This window comes from Trachurus trachurus (assembly GCF_905171665.1).
Source record: "Trachurus trachurus genome assembly, chromosome: 8".
In the NCBI taxonomy this organism is placed as follows: Eukaryota; Metazoa; Chordata; class Actinopteri; order Carangiformes; family Carangidae; genus Trachurus; species Trachurus trachurus.
In genome coordinates, this window is record NC_139905.1 from 32,271,900 (window position 1) to 32,290,897 (window position 18,998).

The window sequence follows — 18,998 nt, forward strand, 5'->3', positions numbered from 1 at the left end:
ACCCAGTACACAGAAGTTAGACAGGACCAGTCAGCCCATCACCTGGTCTATTCAACAAATCAGTTTATGCTACTGTGATTTATGTAGCCTAGTTAAATACTACAGTAATCATCATAGTGTATTGGCAGGAAAGACCATTTAAATCTGTATCAAATATCGATTAATGAATTAATCGATAATTTGCATGTTGGTCTTGGTTAAGTACCACCTTGAAAAAAACAACAATGTTTTGTTGCTTAAGCTATTCAGTCATTCAATGGTATACTAAAATCCATGTGAAAAAAATGCTTCTCACTGTTCTCAGGTCAAATATTTATATGCCATTAAAATGCAATTAATTGTGATTAATTAATTACAAAGCCTCTAATTAATTAGATTAATTGTTTTAATTGAGTCCTGGCCCTATTACACAAGATAAACACACACACACACACACACACACACACACACACACACACACACACACACACACACACACACACACACACACACACACACACACACACACACACACACACACACAGTTAACCTAATGTGATTACAGCTCCTCCATATCAGTGCTTATAGAAAGATGATCATGTGTCTGTCTGATCAGCTCTGTCTTGACCTTAAGATCGTGGGTTTGATTCCCATGTTCACAGAGATGGCAAAATCGGCAGTAGCCGTGGCCCATTCAAAATTTCCCGAGAGGAAATTTTCTAGTTAGTGCTGTGATTGTTCATCAATATATTTTATAATTTAACAAACACCTGTTGGTTTCATTTGTTTACTGATAGACCTACATTTTCATGTTTGTGTGAGTTTGTGTTATTGAACTAGTAAGACAACACAGTTACACACACTTACCTGCCAAGTCCATCACAGAGCTGCTCTGATTGGCTGTCTGCAGGTCGCCTCTGGCTCTGGGTCTTTTTCCACACTGGGGACAGGAGGCTTCTCCTGAAGAACCAGACTGGTCCCAGTCTGAGGTGAAGCATTGTCTGCGGAACCAGTGTCCACAGCTGGTGGAGACAGGATCCTTCAGGACGTCCTGACAGAGACCACAACAGGACGGCTGCTCGTCCACAGAGACACCACTCCTCTTCCTCTCACTGTGAAGACATGGACACATTTCTGTTTAAACTAGAGTCCCCTCCTCTAGGTCGTTTCCTCCTCCTCTCAGACTAGTTCCAGATGATCTGACCCCTGTTAATCCAGAGTCTCAGAGAATATTCATAGTTTGTGAGCAGGGTTCTAAATTAACACCCGCCAAATGTGGGTTAAAAATCATTTTGGCGGGTGTTAATAAAGACTTACCAGCCAGTTTGGCCAGTGATGCATGAGGCAATCATGACGGTCAGAGCCGCTCTACTGTTCTCAGCAGAGATGGGGACTCGAGTTTGCGACTCTAACTCGAGTCGCACTTAAGTCGCACACACAGAGACTTCAGACTTGACTTGGACTTGTGCCCAAAAGACTTCAGACTCGACTCAGACTCGTGTTTTGGGACTCGTGAACAATCATTATTTTTTTTGGCTCGTGCCTCCCTCCTGACAGGACGACCGACAATCTTTTTTTTTGTTTGTTTTTTGTTAACACACCACTACAGCGGAGCAGCGGCGCATGGCCGCGGTGTTCAGATGGAGGTTAGATCTTCAAATGGAACTCCTTGGCTTTCATACAGAGTGCAGCCAAACACCAGGCTAAAGAGAAAGGAGCAAATTAGAAAGTTGCTAGCCACATTGGCTGGTGATCTAAAAAGTTAATTTAGAACCCTATTTGTGAGACATCTTCTCATGTTTACTTTGTCTGGACTTTGATCTTTACTGAAAAAATCTTTGTTCTTGAGTCCAGGTGAACTGTTGTGCCAAACTTGAAGAAGTTCACTCAGACAGATTTTTCAGATTAAATTAGGATGAATTGATATGACAATTTAACAAAATTGATAACATGGATTTATAGTGTACTTAAAAATTGTCAAAAACATTTAGAAGAAAACTGAAGTTTAACGCCGGGTTCACACCGGACGCCGAAGCGCCGCGAATAGCCGCGGAACGGAGACCGCTTCCCTTCGGCGCCCAAGTTAACAGGTTCTGTAGTTCAGACCAGAGGCGACGCGCCGCGATTGCTCGCGCCGTGCATTTATCGTTTCGGCGTCTGTTCTATTTTGTGCGCGAGCCGCGAGCAATCGCGTCAATCTTGGCAGGAAGTCACACATGAAACAACGAGAGAATCCGGTCAATTTTCAAAATAAAACACTTTTCAAAATAAAATACAGCGATTGACAAATGCGACCGTATTTATATTTGTCAGACTCTCAACAGAGAGCAAGAGAGATGAAAACACACACACAGGATAGGGAGACACGGTGGGCTGGCTGCAGGAGGGAGGAGGGGAGTGGGGAGGAGGGGGGGGTCAAAACACACAAACAAACAGGGAGAGAGAGAGAGAGAGGCAGAGACGAGTTGTTGTAAAGTGAAGGAGGACGTGAAATTAATCTTGGAAGTGGAGAAGTACAGGGAGTTGTGTGACCCACAGCACATGGTGTTATAATTATATGAGGTTATTTACTTATCCATGATGTAAAAAACACAGCTCTGAATGTGAGTAAACAACAGCTGAGGAGCAGAGGCGCTCGCGACCACCGCGGAGAAATCAGCGTCTGGTGTGAACTGGAGGGACGCGGCTTGCGCGCGATTTCCGCGGCCGCTCCGCTTCGCGGCGCTTCGGCGTCCGGTGTGAACCCGGCGTAACTTAGCATTTTTTAGCTAGGGTACGGCCATCTTGTTGTTCAACAGTCTGTGACATCACTGGGTTGGTTGCTGTTTATTAATCCATCTATATTATCCCCGGTTACATCTCGTTCCACGCGGTCAGCATGTTTCATCCACTTGCATTGTGTGAAAGAAAAAAGGAAAAAAGGTTTTTAGCCGCAGCAGCAGCCATGTCTGATCGGCCGGTTCTACTTTGTTGTCTTCCATCTGTACTGTACACAGACCGCTGCATGTTCGGACGTGGTGTTATGGGCTGCATCGACTAAACTTAAATTTTCTCCTTAATGTTTGCATGCCATGTTTAAAGGAGCATTATCGCAAATACAGCAGTAATAGCATAAAATAAGCTAAAATATGCAAAAGGTCGGGGGAGCCATAACTAAATTTACAAAAAAAATAGCCAACAGTGTAGTGTCCAAATGCAGAATTCGTCTTTGTTATGATACAAGCCGGCCCGGTGCTTGCTGCGTTCGATTGCACTCGGAACTGGGAAAGATCCAACATCCGAATCGGAAAAATGCAATAGCCCAGTAAATTGTAATGTAGCAGTGTTAGGCTGCTTACAGTCACTGAATCGCTCCGTAGGACACTTTGTCTCCACGTCCCTGTGTCTTTTTTCAGCTGTCAGCTGCTCTCAGCGTTATTAACGCCTTAACGCAAAAATGATTTTAACAGCACATTAACCGCGAGAGGCTGCTTCTCTCCAGACGTGATCACACAGAGAGTGTGTGTGTGTCTGCAGCTGCATGATCCGGTCTGAGACATGAAACTCATGGACTGAGTCGTCGTCCCACTGCGCTCTGCACGTCACACCGACCATCATACATTTGTAGGAGGAAGTTGCAGTTGCTGTTTTTGCCGTTGTTGTGGTTGTGCGCGATGTAGAGCTGCCGCTTCCACTGGCTTGTTCTTTCTTCTTATCACCAAACGAGGCTGCTCTCTCTCTGACAGCTGCCCACTTGTTTATATTTGATATGCTCCGCCTGGCTCCATTTAGTGGCCGAATTAAGAATTTGGATTTGCGTTAATGCTCCTTTAATAATAATGGATTACATTTATATAGCGCTTTATATAGCGCTCTTTTGTTACCCGAAACCCAAAGCGCGGACAGTAACCATTATTCATTCATACAACATTCACACCGGTGGTGGTGAGCTGTGTCTGCACTAGGGGTGCAACGGTACAGGTAGCCCACGGTACAATACGTACCTCGGTTTTTGGCCACGGTTCTCTGTACGGTTTCGGTATGTGTTTTGTGCAGAGAACTTTTTTTTTCTCCCAACATATTGTTTAAAATTTAATATATTATTTCTAATATTAGGCTACTCCTTGTAGAGCTCTCCTCTATCTCTCTCTCTCTCTCACACACACACACACACACACACACACACACAAACACACAATCTGTCTGTGAACAGCCCCTCCTCCCTCTGCACACTCCTTTAGTCTTTCAGTAGGTGAACCACTTTCAAACAGAGATCGCGCTATATTGCCGTCATGGAAGACCGTCACTATCAGGGTTCTTACGGATCCTTAAAAAGTCTTCAATTTAACTTGGCTTAAGCTGTAGGAACCCTGACTATGCTGGCAGCCACAGTCTCTTACTGGGAAAGAAGGAGTTAGTCTATTGTGTTTTTTTAAACAGCCTTTGACTACCTCTCATCCCTGTCAGTCAACTCCTCCTGCTGGACATCGTCTTTCTATCGCGCGCGGTCCTGCTGGAACTCTAATAAAAGCTATATGTGCTAAATCGCGCTAATAACTAATTAATTTCCCCCGCGATCACGATCAGCGACCGCTTATGCTGCCGCCTGTTTGTTTTCTCTTTTTTTTCCCCCCCTCTTCTGTGTGTGAGCTGCACTTTCAGTGTGATAGGGGGGGAGTCACTGTGAGTGTGTGGAGGCTCAACAGTGATTGGACATCTTTCCGCGGGCTTTCGCCTAATGGGCAAGCATATATAAACATTTTGGATAAATAAAAAAATGTTATTTTCTAATGTTTCTAGGATAGAATTACACAATTTTATGATTTTTTTCAAAATATGACCTTTATTTTTCATTTTAGAGTTTGTATCTCCCAAGATACATTGCCCGTTTAGGGTATAAATTTGCCATTTACCAATTTATCAAATATTTCATTTATGAACTTTTAAAACATATTATAAGCAATTAATTAGCCACTCTCTGTGGCTCTGTATGTGTGGAGGATAGGACCACTTGGCGCGGGATTCAAACCGGGATCGCCTGCAATTAGGACTATAGCCTCCACACTGAGCTAAACACCGCTCCACAACACATCATGTTTTGTTGCAGACAGATGCTGTATCTATCACTGGATCTTTTACATAAGAATTCACTATACTACTCTAATCATGACCTGAACATCCTCCCTCTTTTACTGTCGTTCGCTCCCTTTTCTAATTATTTGTTGCCTGTATTGATCAATAGATGGTGGTATTCTAGTAATATTCCATATTCAACCTTTAACACCTTTATATTATTGATTATCTGTAGAGTTTAGGCTTCCAAACATAAGTATATCTGAGAGTGATTATGTCTGTTTACATACCCCTATCTGGACAACGTATCCCCCAGGATACAGACATTCAATGCCTGTTTATCAAAGTTGTGTTAATGGTATTCATTATTTTTCAACAAGAATACATAAAATTATCCTTAAAGAAAAATCATTTCAAAAACAAATCCCCCCAGAATGTAATTAACAAGAAAAACCAAAACACTTTACTTATGTCCAGTGTCTCTGTCCACGTAGGTGGACATTTTGGAGTTTGACATAAAAGTATCAATTTAGTTTTGAATGCTGCCATAAAGTCACATGACCTGGGTACTTGACCCATCCCCCCTTAAGACTTTCTCATGATATTAAGTCCAGATACTTAATGCCCCTCCCCCCCACAGCCTGCCAAATGTCTGTATCCCCCAGGATACAGAAACTGTTAAAGGGTTAAACGGCCAGGCACACACATACACGGCACAGCTGCCTGTAAAGCAGTAAGAGCTGATGGAAGCTGAATCTGAAATACCGCGGTCCAAGAGCGTATTGCACCGTGCAGGCCGTATACCGAACGGTTCGGTATTTTACCGAGAACCGTTGCATCCCTAGTCTGCACCCACAGCTGCCCTGGGGCAGACTGATGGAAGTGTGGCTGTCAATGTGCCAAACGGCCCCTCTGACCACCACCACACATTCACGCGAGGCAAGGTGGGTAAGGTGTCTTGCCCAAGGACACTACGACAGAGACTGGGAGAGAGCGGGATTTGAACTGCCGACCCTCTGGTTATTTGCCGACCCACTCTACTGCCTGAGCCACGTGCCTACTTTAAGTATACTGGAAATCAGTTTAATGAATTGTGTTTAGTTGGCTGGCTGTTTCACTTCCACTTTAAGGTCAAAGGCTTTACACAACAATTCAGATTCTGAGACGGAGGAGGCGGTAGGGTTGCCAACCGTCCCTTGAAATACGGAATTGTCCCGTATTTGGAAACTAAAACACGTGTCCCGTATTGAACTGATAGGGGACGCACTTTGTCCCGTATTTTTGAAAATCCATGTCAGGCGATTTTTATTAATGACTCAGTGCAGTGAAAATGATTGTGTCATTTCTGGATGTCTCAACAGTTTAATTTGAGTCCCATTAACAATAAGAGAAATCTGATCACTGATGTTTTCCTTAATGAATGGTACACAGTTACAAAATCTTCCAGGGTATGTAAACTTTTGAGCACAACTGTATCTCAGGAGGCTGATATACAGTACCATGTATTAATAATTATATTTATTTAATTTGACCCAAATCTGGTTGATAGATAGGCTAGCAGTGACAGAGGAGAAGGTAATCTGAAAGCATAGCTGGAGAAGCTGAACCTGTCAGGAGGACAGTTCATGGGGAAGTGGAAGGCCTGCTGCAAGATGTTTAATCACATGTAGTTCACTGCTCTTCAAACTGTGACTGTAGGCTACCAAAAGTTCATCATATTTATGGTCTACTCTAACAGTAGTGCAGTAAAAAACAAACAAAAGCCTTAACTGTATTATGTACAGCTATAATAATATGATGATAATTATATATCTTGTAAAAATGTAATGTACTGTAGTAAAAACAAAACAAACAAAAAAAACATTAACTGTTTTATGCAGCTACAATAAAATAATAATAATAAAAATGATGTTGCATTTATAACCCCCCCCCCCCCCCCCCCCCACCGGCAACCCTAGAGATTCTAGTTTTGAATGTTGCTCAATCATAGTTTCTATTTCCCAGAAGTGAGGAACATGTATCTATCTACATGTTGATCTACTGTATGTAGTTTTTCAGATCGGCTTTCTTCCTGCATGTCGGCCCTGATGAACCTTAGAGGAGCTCTGAAACTGATAAATGCTTCATAGCGAGGAGACATAGTGGATTTAAGACGAAAGCACCAAACTGCAGCATTCATGATATTCTTTGTCTTGCTATAATTTCCTTCTCTGAACTGTCGACCATCAGCACAGAAACAAAATGCTGCATGTTAGTAGCAGGTCTCTTACCTTGTAGCCAGAGGCTCATGACTGGAGGACGGGTCATATTTGGATGGTTTACTGTCTTCAGATCCTGGAGTCTCTCCTGTGTTCCCCCCCTCCTCTGCACAATCACTCATCTTCTGTACTTCACTCGGTCTGAGAGTGAAACCAGTAACACTGACGGTTAGTGCATAAATACAGGAAGTAGATCCAGATCTGACAGAAGAGGAAGTAACAAACACACACACACACACACACACACACACACACACACTCAGGATTGTATAGCTCACGTCTTTATGTGCAGCAAAACCTTTCTGGAACCGCATGTTTCTGAGAGAAGAACTGGTTGTTATTATTTTTTTAATTAGCTCCGTCAACTCATGGGGGCGTGTCGACACGTCCAGACTTCCATACGGGCCTTCAGTCATATTTCGCAGCAAAAACATAAATAAACAGGAGGATTTAGCCTACAGTAGCCTGATATGTGCCAGTTATGCAGCAGCTAGTCCCCGTGAAGGAAGGTCTGACAACAAACGGACGTTGTACCTCACATGTAGGCTACGGACGGTGCCGCTATTAAAAAAAAAAAAAAAGAAGAAGCCAGTTCACACTCACCCGCAGCTGACTGCGCTGTCAGAGGAGCTCTGCTGTTCCTTTCTCTTTAGACACTGGTGTTTGGCTGCACTCTGTAGGAGTTCAATATGAAGATCTAAACTCCATCTGAATAATGTTACCGGTCATGTGGCGCTGCTCCGCTAGTGGTGTGTTAACGGCAAAAAATTAATTAAAAAAAGATCGTCGGTCGTCCTGTCAGGAGGGAGGCACGAGCCAAAAAAATAATGATTGTTCACGAGTCTCAAAACACGAGTCCAAGTCAAGTCTGAAGTCTCTGTGGGTGCGACTTAAGTGCGACTCGAGTTCGAGTCGCAAACTCGAGTCCCCATCTCTGCCTCCAATTGATCATGCGCCCTGGCTACTTGGCCAAGGAGATGTCCCTTTGGCCAAGTGGTTAGCGCGCATAACTGTTACCCGGGAGTCTGGGGTTCGAAGCCCGCCCGGGCCCTCTTCACCTTGCCACATTCACAGTCGCTACAACCCATTTTTCAATAGGCCTACTGTACTTAAAGCAGAAGTAAGCAGAATATTTGTGTTAATATAAGTCTTAAATAGTTCTATCTTCCGACCGCTATCACTTTCCTAGAGTGTTTGGTCTGAAACACGGGTCTGTCAGTCACTCTGCTCTGTTGTAAGCCCAGGAGAAAACGTCTTGTATACTTCCTTGTATCCTACCCCCCCCCCCCACCGGCAACCCTAGAGATTCTAGTTTTGAATGTTGCTCAATCATAGTTTCTATTTCCCAGAAGTGAGGAACATGTATCTATCTACATGTTGATCTACTGTATGTAGTTTTTCAGATCGGCTTTCTTCCTGCATGTCGGCCCTGATGAACCTTAGAGGAGCTCTGAAACTGATAAATGCTTCATAGCGAGGAGACATAGTGGATTTAAGACGAAAGCACCTGCAGCATTCATGATATTCTTTGTCTTGCTATAATTTCCTTCTCTGAACTGTCGACCATCAGCACAGAAACAAAATGCTGCATGTTAGTAGCAGGTCTCTTACCTTGTAGCCAGAGGCTCATGACTGGAGGACGGGTCATATTTGGATGGTTTACTGTCTTCAGATCCTGGAGTCTCTCCCGTGTTCCCCCCCTCCTCTGCACAATCACTCATCTTCTGTACTTCACTCGGTCTGAGAGTGAAACCAGTAACACTGACGGTTAGTGCATAAATACAGGAAGTAGATCCAGATCTGACAGAAGAGGAAGTAACAAACACACACACACACACACACACACACACACACACACACACACACACACACACACACACACACACACACACACACACACACACACACACACACACACACAGTACACGGTTTAACTCAAAACTGCACCTCATACAACCAACAGATCCTTATCTTCTCCACAGTCCACACACAGCCAACAGGATCATTAGGACAGAACTCACCTTGTTCTCCTGCTCTGATCTGAGTAAAGACTTCAATTCCATTTCCATGTTTTTCCATATTGCAATTTGTAAACAGTTTTTCCTGTTTTTTTCCCTGTTAAGAGTTTTCTTGGGGATTCTGTAAATCACGTGACTCTCAGGGTGTGTCTGTGCATACACTTCACCTTTCTTAAAGAGACAGAAGAATCTCTTTTGGCTTGAATAACACAAGGAATATGGAGATAAATGATAAGAACTGATTTTCTATATGTCAAAATCAATAAAAAAAAATCTTCACCAACACTTCTTGATTCCCTTTTTTGATTTCATGACACATGGAGCAGACCCCTCAGTGTATATACAGTATATATACTTTATTTACAAATAACTGAATCCCATGGTCGCACAATGAACAGGTACAGCTGAGAAACTCATTACAGATTACCAACAGTCAAAGATCCATGAGAAGCATGTTTGTTACTGAAGCAGACAGGCACGTTGTTGTTCAGCCGGAGTACAGCGCCCCCTTTTGACTGATCTGTGCCAACATTTACCTGGAACATTCACGGTGTAAATACAGGTAAACGCAACCTGCAGGGCATTGCTGCCTATCGCACCTCCGACGGTGCCAGTGGGCCTGCTGCAGGGTCGTCAGCCGGGAGCCACCCCTCACAGATGTTTCGCCCCTTTAATCCCGGAACATCTCAGGGTGGTGGGGCAGTGTCAGGGACGTCTCCCTGCCACTCCCTGCAGCTGGCTTGCGAATCCTTCCCCACGCTCTGTCCTTGTTTTATTGTATTTGTGGATGTGGAATGAACCCCAAGGGACTATGCATGGCAGGGCTGTCCATTTCCCTGAGCCAGGTGTAGGCCTGACCGCATACCGAACCAACTTGGGGGTCCTTTGCTCCTTGCTTTCCCCATGCTCTGTCTCTTCTCCGGAGCCAGAGCCAAAAGCTGCCTTGCTCTGCCTCCTCTGCCAGGTCCTTGAGAGCTAAACTTTCTGAGTCTTCACCAATATCTCCAGCTCATCACTCTTGTTGGTCAGAGAGTTGACATTCCCCATGATGACAGACGGCAGAATGGGCTTGTATCTCCACTTCCTTGCCTTTAAACCTGCACCACGGCAACCACGAAAACGCCTCCTCAACTCAGCCGGAATAGTGTGATACACCCCAGATTTTCTCCACTTCAATGAAAAAAGCTCTTCACTTGAGAAAACTCTTCTCTTCACAGAAGTTGAAGCGCATTCTAGAATGTCATGATGCCTCTTTCAGAAAGTAGTAGGCTAAGGTAGACTGCGAGCTACGAGGAGCTATAAACCTGAATTTCACAAAACCAGCTGGATAGATCACTAAAAATTCAGATCAACACCAATGGTCTCCTCATGGATGACCACTTTGTCTGGAAAAATGTGCTTTTGATTGATTTTGGAGAAATCTTTAAGGAGAAATATATTCAACAAGTCCACTACGATACAGTGAAGTGTCAGTTTGGGGGAAAGAAAATTATTTTGGGGTCACTACACTGTATAATAGTGAAATTATTTAATATATATCCCAAAATAAATTCCCCTCAATTATGCAAAAGCAAGTGTTGTCCTACAACCAAGAGGAGACCATTGATGTGTGGAGTCATTTGGGAACATTTAACTGTGTAACAATGAAGTTACTGAATTGTAAGTTGGTGTTAACAAATTATTATATTTATAGAGCTGATTTTGGTCCTGCCGAATAATGCATCCCCTGGCTTTTTAGCCAGAAGAAATGGGAAATGTTCAAATTGAGTGTATCAAGAATGTTGTTCTCTCATAATCTTTCAAATGTATTAAAACATTCATAACAAATGAACCTCCGATATAATTATGATCACAGGTTAAACTGTTTTCAAGCCGTACTTTGCCTTAGCCACCATTTCAGTGATCAGGTATTTCTGCATTTGTGCACATTTCCGTGACCGGCATGCAGGCACTTCTCGGCACAACACCTGGCAACCCTCTCTGTCACCTGACACTCTGTGGGAGTTGGTCTGTCTTCACTTTGTGTTGAAATCGAAAGTAAACGTTTGTTGCAGATATGTGGTTCAGTCTGGTTCTGATCGTCACTCAGTCCAGGAAGAAGCGGCTTTAACGGGACTGTGGTTTTTAGAGAAGATGAAGATGTTTCTGGTGTTTGTGACACTGCTGTACGGTGAGAACATCATACTCTGTTTAGATATACACACACTCTGTGTACTTGAGGATAGGTTTCCTAATTTACTGTTTTTGTTTATGTGACGGTTGAGGGTCCTATTACTATGCCTCCAATCAGAGATGTTCACAAGTCTTTTTTTGCAAGTCCAAGTCAAGTCTCAAGTCTCTAAAAAATAAAAGTCTCCTGTCTCTTCTGGTTGTAATGACCCTTCTATCATCTGCTGCTAAGGATACTGCACAGCTATATCTAAGAGATTCAAAGCATTTACTGTAGGTTATTATCACTGCTTTATCTATTAGCATACAGTATTGATTGGTTGTTTATTATATGATCACTTTGAACAGGATATTGCAATGCAATACGAAGAAAACACACAATGAAGGCTTTCCTTTAAAGGAAACTGTATTCTGATTCAAGAAAGAATTATGGCTGCTCAGCCCCTCTGCACTGGCCCTTTCTCTTTTTTTTTTCTTTGTTGAATTCAGAAAACCCAGATGAACAACATGGAAAATGATTTAGGCTGTTAATTATAGGTCATAAGATCTGTATGGTACCTATAGTTCACATCTTTATGTGCAGCAAAACCTTTCTGGAACCGCATGTTTCTGAGAGAAGAACTGGTTGTTTTTATTTTTTTAATTAGCTCCGTCAACTCATGGGGGCGTGTCGACACGTCCAGACTTCCATACTGGCCTTCAGTCATATTTCGCAGCAAAAGCATAAATAAACAGGAGGATTTAGCCTACAGTAGCCTGATATGTGCCAGTTATGCAGCAGCTAGTCCCCGTGAAGGAAGGTCCCATACGGAAAAGAAATAGAAGAAACTTATAAAAAAATCCATCGGCTTCAGTTTATGTTTCATGTATTGTATGTTTCATGTATAATATATGATTTACTCCTGAAAGTGGCCACTTTTGCATTCTTTTCATACAAGATAATAAAAAGAATTATATAACAATCATATGAAAACTATATATGTTGAAGATAAGGAAAGCACATGTCAACGTATATTTTCCATACACGTTTCATATAATTTTTGCAGTTTTTTTACTATGTCTGTTTAAAGACATATACTTTACATATATGAATAAATACCACTATATGTACGTTTTCTGTATGAAAAGTTTATATTTTTTGCAGGTGAATTATGCTGTCTTTATATGTTTTATATAAGTTTATTAAATGGCATATAATAAAAATCTGTATAAAAACATATAGGAATATATACCATTACATATAGATTTTTTGTATGTTATGGCATTGTAATGCCATAGTAAACTATGTTTTCTTTATGTTTTTTGTATAAGAATTTTTAAATTTCAGTCTATGAAATTTGCAATATGATTATAAAAATTACATACTTTTTTATGAATGATTTAATACAACTTCATATACATTTCTATCATAACTCACATATGAAAGTGACAAAACTTATTTTTTCTCTTTACTACTGCAATACTACTTTCTACCATCCCAGCTACATAATAACTGCAGTCTATAAATGCAATATTTCAATATCTGTAATGCTGAAAAAATGGCTGTTAGGCAAACTTTTAATTTGATGGACTTTATTTGCAGTGAACTGATATTACATCAACATGGGCAAAACGAGGGAGGGATAAAAATTTCCCTCTAACAGGTAAAAACCTGGCTACAAATGTGACACTGTAACAGTAACAGTTACTACCAGGTGGATCATGTTTGTGGTGTGGTAGACAGTGTTTTAAGGGGTTGTTGTGACAGAAACAATTTTACTTTTGGCACGGAGCTCTGTGATCTTGGCATTGATTGTGCTGCCAATGCTGGAGGGCTGGGTCCCAGGCCACCTCTCAAGCGTTGCACCTATGAACACAATAGGGGAAAATGGAAAAGAATGACAGTACAATTATTAATCTGAAAGTAATCCCCCCAAAAAAACCACATAATTACATATTATACATAATATAATGTCTAATGATGCTATCTTTATTGCACTGTATTGGAGATGCATAGAGAAGTTAACTTAAAGGAAATGTATAACCTTTGATGAAGAGATGCCTCTATCAAAGGCAAGATTATACTTCAGACTAAAATATACTTATTTTCCTAAATGTATTCATTTGTTTATTTGCTGTTGGACAAAAAAGAGGCACTTGAAAGAGGAGAGAACAAGGTAGCCTACAATAGCATGTCATGAGTAGACCAATATTACACCTGTGTATATAATACAGTATATAAGCAAGGGAAGATCAGACAGTATTCTATGAATTAGGTTCTTCCATTTGGCAAAGGCATTGTTTCATTACCACTTATACAATGTAGAAATGTTGGGTATATATTGTATGCTCTCTGTGTGTCTCATAGAATTTAACACAACTGACACTAAAGTCTCACACTGTAGAATGCTGGTATGGTGTATGAAATCGGTTAAAAAAAGCAAACCATAAAAGGTTGAAAACTTACTGTAGATGGCATCCAGTTTAGTTTTGTCCAGAGGTAGACGAGCATCTCCTCTGCCTCGTTTCCCCCCTCGAAGATTGCTCACCAGCAGTATCTCCATTGGGAAGACTGCTGTGAGCAGATGCCTTACAAATACTGTAGCCGAATTTGCATTAACTGCATAGGCCCACGCCAGTTTCTCTACCATGACTCCAGTCCCAGGATGGATCTCCACCTGTCTAAACAAGGAGACATTGTGAGTATTTAAGGTTTAAAAATAATGTTCTCACCCCTAGAGACTTAACATATTAAAACAAAAATAAGATCTCCCATACATGTACATCTGAGAGGCAGTACTGTAGATTCAATTTATGCACTGGATTTATTTATTCTTTAAAAATCAATTACCTTGGACGACTGGCAGCCCCTTGTAACAGTCTCTGATGTGGAGCTGGATGCTGAAGATCTGGGGAGGGACAGCAGTGAATCTGCAGATGATGAACCGGGCCTGGACGGTGGAGAATCTTGGGGGGGCAGTGGTGGTGTGGTCAGCTCCAAACTGGATCTCTTAGGAGTTTCAGCCAAACCAATGACATTCTTCATGGTCTTTAGGAGTTCAGGCACATCTATACACAGAAGATGACAAACAAAAACGGTACATCATTCTTTAGTACAATATAAAGTATGGCTAGAGTGTTTTGGTTGTCTAACTGTTAAATAAGTGATAAGAAGTGATACCTTGGACAACCAACTCCCTCAAAGTAGCATTTTCTTCTTTCAGATCTTGGATCTCCCGCTTTAATTCAGCCACTGTCTTTGTCAGATTTTTACCACGATGAATGACTGAAGGTGGTGAATCGCTGTACATTGCAAGGAATTCCTCTGCAGGGTCTTTCCTTGTGAGAGCCTTTGACTTCTGGGTATACAGAGAGAGGGAGAGAGAAAAATATCATTATATTTACATGATACAACCGAAAAAATATGGTAACCTCAAAATAGTTAAAAGCAAATAGATATCACCTTGACTTGCAATGGCTGTCTCATCTGGATCCGAGACATCTGAATCATCCTGATATTTTTGAGGGCGGACTAGTATCCTCTTGGTCAGCTCTGCAGGTTCATTTTCCTTCAGTAGTGCATTAAGTTTACGGGTTGCCTCATAACGAGTAGCTAGAGAACAAAAGAAGAAAGAATACAAAACAAACAGATTTAATAACAAACTGTTTAATACTCAAGAGCAGTTTTTGTATCACCATGTTATGTTATGACAATGTCAGTATCATAGTATGTGTTGTGTAGAGAGCTGTGGTTCAGTGGGCTGTACTAAACAGCTATAAAAAAAAATCTATCAGACAGGGGTTTGTGTTCCAATTTGTGTTAGGTTAGGGGTACTTAAGTAGGAACCACTGCTATAGACGTTAACATCATGAGATTGCTGTATTATAGTGATGTTCAGGCATTCACTTAGAGAGGAGGGAAGTTGTGTAGATATTAGCATTTTGTAGAGCAGTAATTTACACATGATAAAATGGTGACAAAACTGTTGTAAATAATATGCGTAACATTTTAAATCAAAAGTTGGCTTATTTAAATAGGGCTCATCATTTCTGATCTCTCATTTGACATGACTTCCCCACCAATAATACTGTAATTAATCATTATGTATCCTGCAAAGCATTTGTTGGAAAGCATTTGCCCACCTGGCAAGGAAAGTAAGCACACAAATTCAGACAGGTAAAATTTTTTGTCTAACTTTAGTCACCTATTTTCAAGTTATGTAGAATCTTCACTTTGAACCATAGCAACTTACCACTGACAAAAATAACAGTGGCCCGGTAGTGGGGCCACCCTCCACGCTGTTTCTTCCCATGGCGCCATTCGATGAAGGCTGAGTAGGTGGAAATGGGATCCCCATGTTGGTCCATCTTGGAATCATCATACCCGCGTATATTGTCAGTCTTTACTTCACTGAGCTTCCCAGAATCTTCCCCTTCACTCCACTGCACCACTGCAAATTTCCTGTCCTTGTGTTCTAAAGTGAAAAAAAAATTAAAAAAAAATTAAAATCTATTATTTCTCAGCCAAATAATATTTCTTCTTATTTATTTTATTTTATTTATTTATTTGTATTTATTTTTTTTACAGGCTAACTGTTATCTGTTAAAAAAAAAAAAAGAAGAGAGAGAATAACCACATTTCTCACTTTTTTAAATGTGTGTTGCCCTTTAGCATCAAGCTAACTATCAATTTTAGCAATGCTACATAAACCGAAAAACTGATGTAAGCGAACTCCTTCAAATACGTTATTTTACTTACCACTAACGGGAGGTTCAGTTGTCTCCATTGCATCCGAAATAGGCGACGATATGCAGAGAGCAGCAACCGTTGCAACCGTCAGCCGAACCGAGGCCTACCGCCGCCGCTGCCGCCGCCACCGCCCGTGCATTCAAAATGAACTACCCCGGCCCCGTGTTGCCAAGGTCTCGCGATCGCTGCCAGGCATGATGGGCATTGGGCATGATGGGCATGATGACCCGCCCTACGCTGCCTTTGATTGGCGTATTCTGATATTTTACCCAGAGCGATAGATATAACAGAGTGGCGACAGCCTTTGATGTCGCCGCCAGCGCGGTCACGTGGTTCATGTAGCTCCCAATAGTTCCAAACGAGGCTGCCGCTGTCATGTTCTGCTATGGGACAGACAGCACTGAGCTTGCTTTTGGACGGTAAATATTAAAAAATAAACCGTACAAAGGTATATTTACAACTGTTACTGAATTACTGTATGTACATCAATGTCAGTTTTCAAACAAAAGGCAAAATCTTCTTGCTTCAAGGATTTATTTGTCACTCTAAAGTGAAGATTAGCCTGCCCTACAGTAAAAATGGCATAAGAAGAGGAGTAAAGCAATATATTAAGTGGGAATATATACATTTAAGCATCAAAGATGTTCAATCAAACCCACACAGTTTGAAACAACGTTCAAAACAGACACGTGCACACATAGGGCCCAAAGGGTGCTTGAGCCCCTGCCCTTTTTGCCTCGTATTAAAAAGTGCCCTTTTTTTTATTTATTTATTTTATACCGATCAGTCTAATAATTTTTATTTTGTTAAGTCAACATGGTTACTGTACTTGGGAACGATTATTACCACTTTATAACTTAAAATTGGTCGGTATTTCATCAACGTAGCTCAGTAGTTTCTTGCTGTGCAGCCATAGAAACAGACGTGGTCCAGCGCCGCGGGAGGAATGTTTGGAACTATTGAGGGCTCCATAACCCGGAAGTCGGCCCGCCATTTTTTACAACGGAGTCCTATGGGAGTGTCGCCACTCTGTTATATCTATCGCTCTGATTTTACCTACTCCTAGCAAATCAACGCTCTCAACACTAAAAACAACCGTTTAACTTCCTGAGTAGCATGGTAAACAGACTGCTCATGCCGAAAATAAAAGTCGTGACACCTGGCACAACAGAAAAAGACTGGCTGCGGAGAAACGTTCCTACACGGACTTTGTCGAGATGGAAAAAAGGTATGCGCGCTCCCTGCAGCTCACAAGTGATGTTTACGTTACAATTATACGTTATATTATACGATACGTTACGTTATCGTTACTAGTTACTGTCGTTACTGTCCGTTGTTTCACTAGGAAAATCAACAGAGCTTTGAGTGACAGCGGGAAGCACACGACGCAACATGTTAAGTGTAATTTATTTATTGCCCTCTTTGTTTTAACAGCTAATGTAAAGTGAGCTGCCCACAGCACTATAATAATTGAATCCCAAGTCAAGGTTGTGTGTAACGTTACCAAATGTTTCGGTTCAGATCTGATTCTGACATTAGCACTCTTTTTTATCTTGAAAAATATTGTTATTAACATCAACTTTACTGTTGTTGTTGGTGTTATGTGTATGATTACATATTAATTTATGTAGCCTAACCTTTTTTCTCCTGGATTTTAAAATCTGCATATAGGCGATCAGACGATAAATTACAGTCGTTCCTTTAATCTTATGTTGTTCTTTGCACATCAAGTCTCTACACTGCTAAATCACAGTGTAGTAGAGAGAGATGTACAGTTCACTGATGTCTTCACATGAGCCTGGCTTCTCTTCAGCCGCCCAGTTGAGACAAAACTACAATATTAGACCATTCTACCTCTGTTGCTTACTCTTACAGTCAAATTACAATTATTATCTCTGTTTTTTCTTTGTGTCATTCTTAGGAAACTGATGAAGATGATGGCCAGAGAGAAGAGGAGAGAGCAGAACCTCTCACTGTGCCACAGGTGACAAAACTACAGTGTCATATAATCTGCTCCACCGCTATCCCTCTCTTTCACTTTAATGAGTTGTTAATTACTGTCTTTCTCAGGAAAACAATGAAGATGGAAGCCAAAGACAAGAACAGAGAGCAGAATCTTTCACACCGGTGCAGGTGAGACAAAACTTAAGCATTCACATGTGAGGTTGATTACATGTTTTTTTTTTTTTTTTTTTTTTACATTAGATTAATTTGCAATTGGACTAATTGTAACATATTCTGCAGTTCATTGACATGTACACTTTCCATCAATCAGCTTCTTTTTTCTTTCTCATGTGTTGTAGCTTCTGTCTATTTGCTAAGTGCAGTCTGCCAAAACAAGGTTATGATTAAAACAAATGAAACATGATTCGTTTCATTGCAGTGCTTCTTTTTCTATCATTTAGGACAATGTCCCTCAAGAGGTACATGATGACCACTCCTCCCATGGACTAACAGAAGGGCAAAGCATCATCTCGATTCTCTCCTTTGCATTGAGACACAACACAACAGGTGTATTAATGGAAGACCTGCTGAAACTGCTCAAATTGCATTCTGCTCGGACTAGTGCAGTTCCAACAAGCAAGTATTTTCTGGAGAAATGATGAGACAAAAAAAACTATGTTTAAACTAATATCCCTCTTATCTTTTTTTTGGTACTATGATAACTTATTTTCTTGGTTTCTACTGAGGTCTGTAGTTGTTTAGATGTCATAACATCACAAAATTGTGATCAAATGTACGAGCAGTACGTGTTGTATCTATATCTGTATATTTATATCTATAATTCATGGT

The 18,998-nt window shown here is 41.2% G+C and overlaps 1 protein-coding gene and 1 long non-coding RNA gene across 2 annotated transcripts in view; one reads left to right on the forward strand and one right to left on the reverse strand.

Moving 5' to 3' along the window:
• The window catches only part of LOC310989756 (NLR family CARD domain-containing protein 3-like), a gene marked incomplete at both ends in the record, with an annotated part of 47,713 nt that extends 46,382 nt beyond the window's left edge, over positions 1 to 1,331 (reverse strand). Inside the window, 2 exons of the mRNA XM_083976903.1 lie at positions 847 to 1,001; positions 1,297 to 1,331. Of these exons, the coding sequence (XP_083833029.1) occupies positions 847 to 1,001; positions 1,297 to 1,331 (190 nt within the window). The remainder of the gene's footprint in view (positions 1 to 846; positions 1,002 to 1,296) is intronic.
• Positions 1,332 to 18,061: 16,730 nt separating this feature from the next.
• On the forward strand, positions 18,062 to 18,816 carry LOC310990015. The gene is made up of 3 exons (XR_014595564.1): positions 18,062 to 18,189; positions 18,276 to 18,338; positions 18,611 to 18,816. It is a non-coding gene; the product is annotated as an uncharacterized lncRNA (long non-coding RNA).
• Positions 18,817 to 18,998: the final 182 nt, after the last annotated feature.